The following is an 11,622-nucleotide window of genomic DNA, read 5'->3' as shown; positions in this document are numbered from 1 at the left end:
AAATTCATAAGGCATCTTACTCACGATCACGGATAGTGTTATTGGGCCTCTGATTATCCACCAGATCCACCTGATATTATTCAACCAACAGCTTTAGAAAAAGAACACATGCAATGCATTATATTATGCATATATAGCCTTATAACCATTAATAGTTATTTATACAGCACACTTCATACACAACGGTAATTCAAAGGGCTTTACATAGAAGGAATTAAAATAATCAAAAGAAATACAAAGGTGATCAAATATATTAAAACAGTTTAGAATTATAATAGATAAGCATAATAATGTATGGTAACACTTTACAAAGAGTTTCCATTTGTTAACATTAGTAAATGCATTAGTTTGATAACATGAACAGTTTTTTAAAGCATTTATTAGTCTTTGAAAATGTAGTTGTTCAATGTTCATATTAGCTCACAGTGCATTAACTAATGCTAACAAATACTTCTGATAATGTATTAGTCAATGTTGATTTCAACAGTTACTAATACATTAATAAACATGAACCAATGTTAACAAATGAAACTTTATAGTAAAGTGTTACCGAATTTACTTTAATTGTGGTGAAGAAATTTAAAGTCATTTTATAATAATATAAATAATATGTTTTAGCTTAATATACACACTGTAAAAAATATATTTTTTCAAGTTGCAAATTAACATAATTGGGGAACAATTTCAGTTTTTTATAAATCAATCAAATCAATCAATTTCACAGTTTAAAACTGCAGATTTTTGTAATTATTTTTGAAATGAAGCAATTTCTGCTTCAAAGTAAATCTTAAACCAATTTTTTTCTTTCATTGTATCGTTCCGAAAAATGGTTTTATTCTACTATATAATACCTATATAATACTATATAACTATATAATACCTTCTCACACAAATATTTTCTGGATTACGTGCAGAACTTTCTTTTAAAGTGGCAAGCAAGAAAGACACGTACCTTTTATTTTCATACAGAGTTTTGGCTACGGTCCAGGGAATCACGAACAATAATGGAGTTCCTGAGTGAGTTTGATGAATAAAGTTGGAGAGTTAATAAAGTCATGGTAACACTTTACTTAAAGCCTTTGTATATGATGCATTATAAAAGTATTTCTAATGCATTAATTATGCCTTGTAATGCACCCTATAATGCAAATATTCTAAAGCATATTAACTTTGTAAAGATATGCATTATAACTTACATTATGAATAGCTTTATAATGCATTGTACATAAATGCTTCAAGTAAAGTCATTTTTAAATGTGTAACAAGGACATGAAAAGGACAAATGCTTGTTGTGTGTTAAGGATAAGCCGCACCCCATCCGATGATCATGTATTTCTTCAGGAGTCTTTCCCGGGTCAACACCGCAGTGAACAGAAGCGTGTGCAGGAATATCGCCTCCACTAGAAGCCAGAAGTAATTACATCCCACAAAATATTCCAGCGACACCTTTGAGGCCTTGCAGAGGAAAGAAATCTGGAGGGTTGACATTTATATTACTGCATCTTTGATGCATCTACACAATAACAGTGCAACAGAATATAGCAAACAGTAAGACGTGCCACTGCACAAAATGAGGATTTTTGTCTGGTTTCCAGTCCAAATATCTAAAGATTCTTAAATCAAGATGCATTTACTAAATGCATAAAATGACATACGATATTATGTCCTGTTTTCCAGGGGAATTAATCAAAATTAAGTGAGTTTTTGCTTAAAAAAAGCTAAATTATCTGCCAATGCGGTCAGAAAAATAATCTTAATTCAAACAGAAATGAGATTTGTTTCGTTTTTTACCCATTGGCAGATAATTTAGCTTGTATTTCCCCAGAAAACAAGACTTAATATCTTATGTTATTTTACTCATCTAGTAAATGCATCTTGATTTAAGAAATGTTTTATATTTGGACTGGAAACAAGACTGCATATTTGCAGTGTGCAGATGATATGATTCCACAGAAGTGAAATGAACACAAATGAAGGTTTCTGTACCGCAGATTTGGTGTAGCTGTTCCATCCCAGTTCATCCCTGGGAAGGTTGGTATACGTGACTTGTAATATAACCTCTTTGGTAATTACCGCTGTCGCTCTAAATATGAACGATACAAAGAGATTCATGTGGATGTAGTTCCTCGTACAGTGAAGCTTCCTGAAAACAACAGGTAAAAATAGTTTATTGCTTGGTTAGGGACTAATACAATTAGTATCAGATATCTGGAGCCAGCTCTGGGCTCTGGATAAATGACCGGACAGGACAGAAATGAATGAATTTGATGCACAAAGATAAATCTAATCATGCAAGTACAGCGACAAAGAACATTGGTTACATGTAAATACAGTGAACAGGAGCGACTCATCAGAGAATGCCTGTATTCCAAATTAGACAATAGTTTGTCATCCTTTACATGACCTTGAAACCATCTTTTAACAGTGAGATTGTGGTTAGAGTGTTATTAGACAGAAACTATCTTAAAGTGCCCATATTATGCTTTTTGGGGATTTGACCTTTCATGTAGTGTGTAATAAAGCTGTCTGTGAATGTAAAAGCTGAGTAATGAGTTTTTGTCTCCTAAAAGAAAGAAGTGATTCTGATCTGTAACGAGTCGTCAGTAATTCCAGTCTCACCTATGTAGGTTTGTAACTCATTAGCATAATGCCAGCCTCTGGTCTTGATTGGCTGAGCAGCGTCTCTTAGCTCCGCCCTCAAACACTGTCGTGTATCTGAGACTGGAAGAGTTTGGTTCGTGTTGTTCGTGTCGAGAAGACGCTGTTTCTGCTGACAAAGCAAATCCACTTTTGATACGGTAAAACCCACGCCATCGTTACTGTTCGTATCACTGTGATCAAGAGCTGAGATTCAGATATGATAATGAGCGTTTGCTCTCTGACCAATCAGAGCAGAGCAGCTCTCAGAGAGGCGGAGCTTAGAGAGACTGAATCTCCGATGGAAGCGTTTCAGACACTGAGAGGAAAGAGCTGATGTGCAGTGGAGATCATGAGGAGATCTGTGTTTCTGAGCTTGAATGTAAACCTGTTACAGGACACTCTAAAACAGCATTATTTAAAATAGCATAATAGGGGCACTTTAAAGTTACATTCTCACTATATGAAACAAAAAGGGACCCAACACTGAGCCCTGCAGAACTCACCTCAGAAGACTCATGATCAGAACAGCCAAGCAAAGAGAAGAAAAAGACAGCGAGTATCCTACAATGGACAAGACTCTCAACACAGACTGCCGAAATACCTCTTCCTCCTGTGTATGCAGGACGCCAGTGTAAAAATGAAGCCATGATGGAGACCATACTTTAATGTCTGGAAGCAATATTCACCTCAGACTTGAAAAAAGAATGGTTTTCACACTCGGACTGATTTCTCCAGACGCTGCTGGAGTTCTCCTCAGTTTTCCAGGTGCCGTTGACCGTGCATTCCTTGAACACATTTCCAGAAGCACCTGAGAACGACCACCATACATTTATGAAGATTTTACTGTTTTTTTATAAGAAAAATATTTATTTTGGAATAATTACGATTTGTTCATGTTTTTAAAAGAAGGCTCTTCTGCTCAACAAGGCTGCAATTAATTGTTAAAAAATATATTAAAAACAGTGAAAAATTATTAGTTTAGAATGGCTGTTTTCTATGTGACTATATCAAATTTCTTTCAAAAACATAAAAAACGTATTTATTCCAAAATTTTGACAAGCAGTATAAAAAAAAGAGCTTTATATATATATATATATATATATAGGGGCTGTGCAACAATTAATCGCATCCAAATTAAAAGTTTGTGTTTACATAATGTATGTGTGTGTACTGTGTATAATTATTTTGTATATATAAATACACACACATGCATGTAAATACTGTACATATATTTATATATAATTTATATATGTAAATAAATTCTTAAATATATACATGCATGCAGAGCCGGATTAACGCAAAGGCAAACTAGGCACGTGCCTAGGGCCCGATTGGCGGGATGGGGCCCAGACAGAGGGACAAAAAAAAAAAAAAAAAAAAAAAAAAAATTAAATGTCCTATCTACAATTTATTTCAAAATGTAGCCTATTAATCAACTAAAAATAGTGACGATGTTTATCTTAACCATAGACTGTTACATTACGTCACATTAACGCCAGCCCATGACTGTAGAGGCGCCAGCCAGTTTAGTCCGAGGGGACGTCAGAGGCGATCAGAGGCGGTCAACGAACGCATCCATCAGGTGCTGAGTGCGAAGCAAAAGCAGAAATAGGCACGCAAAGAAGCACAGCTCGTAATGCAGGTCATCGATTTTGGTGTGATTGCAATGTATTTTAAATATAAACTTGTGGGCTACTGTAGATCAGCGTCATTTCTGGAAAAACCATTCACCGCTTTATGAGTTTAAAAGAGCGCGCGAGCGTCATTAACGTGCCCAGACGCGACGCTTTGAATTTGCGCGTACAATCAATGAATAACATCGCGTCCAGAGCTGACTAGTAAAAAAGCTACAAAAGTAAAAGACAAGACGTTTGTATTCAAAGTTAAAAAACCAACACACTGCAACATTTTTAAATGTTTCAAATAAAGGATCTCATATCTATGGGTCTATCTTCTATATTCTGATGCTGATGATTAGATAATACCCTGACATCATAGCCTATAGGAATATTAGTTTAGATTTTTTTTCCTGCTCAGTAGCGATCGTGTCTTTCTCTTCCACTTGATTTGTGTATAGCATATTTAAGGTAGCAATGCAATACATAATAACATATTACTGATATTAATAATATGACAATATCTGCAGTCAATATTGATTAAATGGGAGGGAAAAATCCTGCCCATAACGCAGAAAAATGATAAAAGCACGTTCATGATGTTCATCTACTGAAGTGGTATTCTGGAACTGTGAATAAACTGAATAAAACAGCAAAATAACAACAATAACAATAACATCTTCATTAAACAAAAAAAGAGATTAGCTTAGATAAAGTTTGATAGGCTACCAGTAAAAAGTCTGGACCCATTACTATTTTTAATGTTTTTGAAAGAAGTTTATTATTATGCTACAAGCCTGCATTTATTTGATCAAAAATACAGAAAAAAAAACAGGAATATTCAGCAAGGATGTGTTAAATTTATAAAAGTGATATTGAAGACTTTTTTAAAACAACTTTTTAATAATCAAAGAATCATGAAAAAAAGTATCACATGTTATAAAATAAATATTAAGCACCATTTCTAACATTTGATAATAAATCAGAATATTATAAAGTTTTCTGAAGGATCACGTGACACTAAATTCAGCTTTGCATCACAGAAATATATTTTAAAGTATAGCCTAGTAAAATAGAAAACCATTATTTTAAATTGTAATAATATTTCACTATATTATTTTTCTGTATTTTTGATCAAATAAATCCAGGCTTGATGAGCATAAGAGACTTCTTTCAAAAACATTACAAATAGTAATTTGTCCAAACTTATGTACTGTGTAAGTAAAAATATACTAAATTTAAAATTAAATGTTGTATAAATAAAAAGGTTAGGAATCATATTTGTTTCAAGTGTGTTTTATTGGGGGTGGGGGGCCTCCAACATGAATTTTGCCTAGGGCCTCCAAATGTCTAGATCCGGCCCTGCATGCATGTGTTATTTTGGATGCGATTCATATATATAAAATATTATAATGAAATAATATTAGGCTGTGAAATTATTTAACCCTTTAACTTTTTTAATGTAATTGGAAAAAGTGTCAAATAAGAATAAAACAGGAGACCTTCTCTGATCCACGGTAAATAAGGAGGACAGGGAACGGATATGATCCCGGGAGATGAATGTGGCCAACAGGCGAAAACGTCAAACGTTCCATTGCAGAAAATTCCTATGGAGTGATTCGTACAATGACTTGCATAGCAAACATATATTAAAGTATGACATCTCTTTCCGGCAGCTTCACTCACCAGTTCCAGTGGGCAAAGTGGCTTTCAGGAATCGCGTGCAGTTCTCCTGATATTCCCCACGTTTATAGATCAGATCGTCCAACATGGAGCCCATGACCTTCACAAAACAATATAAAACATGAGGTTTACTCGCCGTTAATGTGCGGATGGACTCCTGTCATAATGAGCGCTGACGAACACAAGATGGCAGTGTTTATGAATGCTCTCCGCATGGAAAGGGTCAGTGTTGTTTATGACTTTCCTCAGCAACATTACGTCTTTAGTAGACTGAGAGTTTTTATCAGGACACAATTAATGTTTCCAGAGAGCGGTGTGAGGTTGTTACTGGAGGTGATGTTAAACATCTTCAATGAACAGATAAATATTTGCATTCTTCCCAATTTACAAAGCCAACTCCTGAATACCAGTTTAGAGTGAGAAAATGCATCAGAAACTGTTTAATAAGATTTCTCTGCAATGTTTAAGTACAACTTACATATAGGACTAGAAGCAATAAAACCCTGTAAGTGATTTCACTATATTAACACAACTTATATTGTAGATTCATGCTACATAATATTCATTTCTATGTGGGTAAAGAGACAGTATTGCGATCTGTAAATAGGCTATACTAGATTATTACCCATTAACTATTGGTCAACTTCAGACTATAAGTAACTTTGCAAACTAGAGTCTTAGTAGATTATCTGCTTAAATACAGTTTATTCTGACACTCTACTGACTAACTTTGCAACTTCATGTCAGCTTCTTCTATAACGCGGACACTAACCCTAGTCTGTTCATTTTCTAAGTTAGTTGACATTGCAAAGTAACTTGAATGTCTGAAATAAAGAGTAACCCAGTATTATATATGAACACCCCCATCCTGATCTTCAAATATAAAGCATTTATAGGACAAAAAACAATTAAGATTTCACTTCTGGGTTATAATATGAAACGCGATGCTCTCTGAACTGATTCGGCATATTTAACGTTTACTCAGAACTTTCACCTCCATGTTAAAAAACCCTAGAAATATCATGAGCAGACGGCGAGACTTATGACCGTCTACTGTAATCCCACTGAAGATTGCACAAAACTGGACAGCGAATATGATGACATTTGACACAGTTGTGAAAGTGACTAACATGCACATTCATGTCTTTACAGTACGCCTCTTTTGTGTCTCATGGTTTGCTATAAACGTCTTTGAAATAAAAGCTCAGTTTTACCAACAGCACTCTACACAGATTAGAGGTCAGTCAGTCGCACGTTTCAAAACCGAGCAGATTAATGTGCAAAACGTTATGTGGGATTCTCCCTAAGAGTGTGTGAAGATCCGTCCACCTTTCATCTGAACATCGTGAACGCTCGAGCTCAGACTTCTACACAAATCAAACTCGGATCATCTCGTCCGCTGCATATTCTGCTCCGATGTTCGTAATCTCAGGAGATTCATGTCTGTCTGCTAAACTTTCAGAGTATGTGGAAATATATACGAGGAGTTAAACAACAACATGTGTCTGATGATATCTGTTAGCAATTCACAACGAGCTCTTTAGTTAACGCATGAACTGATATTAACTGACAACGAGCAATACATTTGTTACAGTATTGATTAATCTCAGTTAGTAAAACAACTGTTCATGTTAAAATGAACACTAAACTTCTTCTATTTTTATTATTATTAACATCTTGTTTCATTGGTCTGGCTTATTTTTAATGAACTTCTACTTTTTATTATGAACTATTATTATAATATAGGCCCTACTATTATGTATAATATTACTAATGCTATTATGTGATCTTCTTCAAGTTACTTTTTTAACAGTAAAAAGTTGAGTAGTTTTTACTAGAAAAACAATTTTTACTAGACATTGCTTGCAAAGAAATAACATGTAACATGATGAAACAAACATGTTTAATTTGTATTCAACATTTTAAAATATAAAAACAGAAACATAGTACTTTATAGTAAAGTTTTTCCTATACAAAATTACTAATACTATTTATTGACTTCAAGCTACTTTTTAAAACATCTAACTACTACACTGAAATAAAACGGTGGAGGATTAACTTTCAGACAACTTTCACTCAGAAACCGCTGGTAAATTTCACAAATAATTACATAGAAATAATTACATATTACATTAGAAAACACTTTACAATAAGGTTCATTAGTTAACATTAGTTAACAACCTTAGTTAATATCAACTAATAATGAACTGCACTTCTCCAGCATTTATTAATCTTAGTTCATATTAATTTCAACATTTACTGATACATTATTAAAATCAAAGGTTGTATTAGTGAACATTAGTTAATGCACTGTGAACTAACATGAACAAACAGTGAACAGCTGGATTATTATTAACTAACTTTAACAAAGATGAATAAATACTGGAACAAATGTATTGCTCAGTGTTAGTTGATGCATTAACTAATGTAAACTAATGAACCTTATTGTAAAGTGTTACAGAAAGGGCAACAATGTTGCAAATTCAAATGAAATGATAAATTTCCCATAAATTGAAGAAAGATTCTTGCAATAACTTACTAATGTACCGTCATCTCTGTTTCATGCTTGTTTTCAGTGTTGTGACTCTTGAAGAGTTTTTGTGAAGCTGTTCTTTCTTCGGCAGCTGAAGTGTGTGTGTGTGTGTGTGTGTGTGTGTGTGTGTGTGTGTGTGTGTGTGTTAGTGGAGCTGTTCTTCACAGATCATGAGCTCACCTGAGTCGTGTAGAGAAGCGCCGTGAGAGAAGAACGCAGCACAAACTCCATCAGCATGGCTCAATATTCACATGCCCACAATCCAACCTTCATGACACTCATAATTCCTGGCCTTCCCGCGCGGAAGAGATCGGAGAACTCGGATCCCGGATGAACTGAGAGAGTCTGAGCTCTTTCACTCCAGAGTCGATGCTCTTCTGCTCTCCTCAGCCAATCACCATCCGCTCCTGTGAGGAAGAGGCAAACAGGGAGAGTTTCCCAAACGCATCCAATCTCCAGCGCTCTCCATGATCAACTTAAGCTCACGACGCTTCTGGGAAACACTGTCATCAAGAGTTTATAATCTGATCCTCAGAACTATAGAAAACCGCTAGGAACTTCTCGACTTCATGACACAAGGATCTATACGAAGAGAAATGTCTGAAATGATTCAATAATTCTTTCATATTTAATGGGTTAAATCTTTTCTTTTCTATTTGGGACATTTAATATTCAACAGTATTATTGATCTGCCTTCCTTAAGCTGGACGATGACGCTATTTTCTTCTAGAAACAAACTTTGTTGTATTATTTTCCTGTTCTCTCTGTAAAGCTGCTTTGATAAAATCTGTATTGTAAAAAGTGCTATAGAAATAAAGATGACTTGACTATTAATTGACACGGTCCATAAAGTGATGGAACCCCTAAAAGCTTCTATTTTTATCTAAGAGTCAAATCCAAAATATAAAATACCAGAAAAAACAAAAACAAAAAAAAAAACAACAATAATACAAATAAATAAATAAAAGCTAACAGGTACAGGGCAAAAATATGGCCTGAAAAGGACGTCAGCTTTACTTTATTATTATTTATTATATACAATTATTTATTAATTACACATATAATTTATTTATTATTTAATCTGAACACCAAAAGAAATGTGCTTAATCTTCAGAAAATGTTTAAGGAATGAAACTATATTTAATAAGCTGTTTTGTTTCCTATTCTATTTTTTTTAATGATATTTGAATTTTGACCTGATACTAAAATATGATTATTAAATAACAAAATCTAAATTAAAACATCATGGCTACGCCAGGAAGGGCAACAAGGTTGCAAATTCAGTCTAGATGAAATGACAAATTTCCCATAAATTGAAGAAAGATTCTTGCAATAACTTAATAATAAACTTTATTTTATATAGCAGCTTTAAAGCAGCTTCAAGGCACTTTACACAATAAAAAATACAAAGAAAATACACAGATAGAACTTGATACAACTAAAAAAAAACAAGAAAATGGAAAATGCAGCAAGTCTAAGCTTCCCGTCATCTAATAAAAATCACACATTTATTAGTGTCATAAAAACCGAACCACGCTTTCTTAATGGGAAGTGGCGAAAACAAATGGCTAATTTGCTCCTATCACAATAAATCAATATTACGAGGCTCTCCTCGTGTAAAACCCCGTGGCCTCGTCGTCTAACGTTATGTGCCAGCTATTTGTCAAATAAAATGAATAAATAACAGCAGTCATAAGAAGCGAGGCCTTCTGCAGCGTGTCAGCACTCACTCGTTCAGCTAATCACTCATTAGACCTGCGTAATCATGTGTAATTACACGCTTTTAACACCGTACACTAATAAGAAGAGGAGCTCATCTTCTGCATTCAGGAGCTCAATTATGATGCATTAACTAAATGGAAGTTAATTGACTGCGTGAAAAAGCTGAGATAAAGCAACATTCACATCTTCCACTCAGTTGTTTTTAAGAGAGATCAAACTTTATACGCAGATATTAAAATACCAGTATCATCAGCTCAAATCTCTAAATCTCTTTAAGAATGCATTTCTTAATCACGTTTCAAAGGAGTTGAGTTTACACCAATGGAGAATGAGTTACGCATTATTAAAGATGAACTACTCACATGTACGGCTCGTCTAATCTGAGAAGAAGATGAGGATCGTGCGGATCTATCAGCTGGTAAATGATGATCTCTGTGAATGTGGCATCTTGAAGCGTAGGGTCAGTTTAGTCTGAGCTCGTGAAGGAGAGAGACGGTCTGAAAGAGTTTGATAATGCGTGTTCTGGAGATGTAAACATGAAACTCGTGCAGTCTGACGGTCTGAAACTGAAGAGAGTTCTCATGATCTCTCTCGCAGGGTCAAGACGACACACACATATACAAGAGAACAGATTATAAACACACAACATCAGACCCGATCAATGACACACACACACACACACACACACACTGCTGTCGAAAGACTGGAATATGTGTTTGAAAAGAGTCTCTCCTGCTTAGCAAGACTGCATTTATTCCAGCAAACATGAAGTGAAATATATGTGAATAGTAAAAACATCATTAGCCTACTCCAGTCTTCAGTGTCACATGAATCATGATCCTTCAGAAATCAGTATAATATGATGATTTGATGCTCAAGAAACATTTAGGATTATTATCAGTGTTGAAAACCGTCATATTGTTTTTTCAGGATTCTTTGATGAATAGAAAGTTCAAAAGAACAGCATTTATTTGAAATAGAATCTTTTGTAACATTATAAATGTATTTACTTTTGATCAATATAATGTGTCCTTAATGAATACAATATTAATTTCTTTATTTAAAAAATATATATATATATATGTATCTCACTGAACCCAAACTTCTGAATGAAAATGAATCACAGTTTCCATTTCTGAAGGATCATGTGACACTGAAGACTGGAGTAATGATGCTGAACATTCAGCTTTGATCACAGGAATAAATTACACTTTACTGTATATTCACATAGACAACAGATGATTTACACTGGAATAATATTTGTAAAAAATTTCTGTATTTTATAAATGCAGCCTTGGTGAGCAGAAGAGACTCTTTCAAAATCATAAGAATTCTTAAAGATTACAAACAAGATTTTTTTATATATATTTAGTAACTATAGCTCAGTGGAGCATGAATCATTTAATTTCATCAATACTTCCACGTCCA

At 34.2% G+C, this 11,622-nt stretch overlaps 1 protein-coding gene across 1 annotated transcript in view; it reads right to left on the bottom strand.

The window, feature by feature from the left end:
• The window catches only part of glp2r (glucagon-like peptide 2 receptor), a gene marked incomplete at both ends in the record, with an annotated part of 12,663 nt that extends 3,954 nt beyond the window's left edge, over positions 1 to 8,709 (bottom strand). The window contains 9 exons of the mRNA XM_081391981.1: positions 25 to 91; positions 953 to 1,013; positions 1,314 to 1,473; positions 1,987 to 2,143; positions 3,144 to 3,250; positions 3,327 to 3,448; positions 5,759 to 5,863; positions 5,943 to 6,039; positions 8,653 to 8,709. Of these exons, the coding sequence (XP_081248107.1) occupies positions 25 to 91; positions 953 to 1,013; positions 1,314 to 1,473; positions 1,987 to 2,143; positions 3,144 to 3,250; positions 3,327 to 3,448; positions 5,759 to 5,863; positions 5,943 to 6,039; positions 8,653 to 8,709 (933 nt within the window). The remainder of the gene's footprint in view (positions 1 to 24; positions 92 to 952; positions 1,014 to 1,313; positions 1,474 to 1,986; positions 2,144 to 3,143; positions 3,251 to 3,326; positions 3,449 to 5,758; positions 5,864 to 5,942; positions 6,040 to 8,652) is intronic.
• Positions 8,710 to 11,622: the final 2,913 nt, after the last annotated feature.

Source organism: Scardinius erythrophthalmus, assembly GCF_964197995.2.
Source record: "Scardinius erythrophthalmus genome assembly, chromosome: 18".
Taxonomy (NCBI): Eukaryota; Metazoa; Chordata; class Actinopteri; order Cypriniformes; family Leuciscidae; genus Scardinius; species Scardinius erythrophthalmus.
This window is presented reverse-complemented; position numbering and strand designations above follow the sequence as displayed.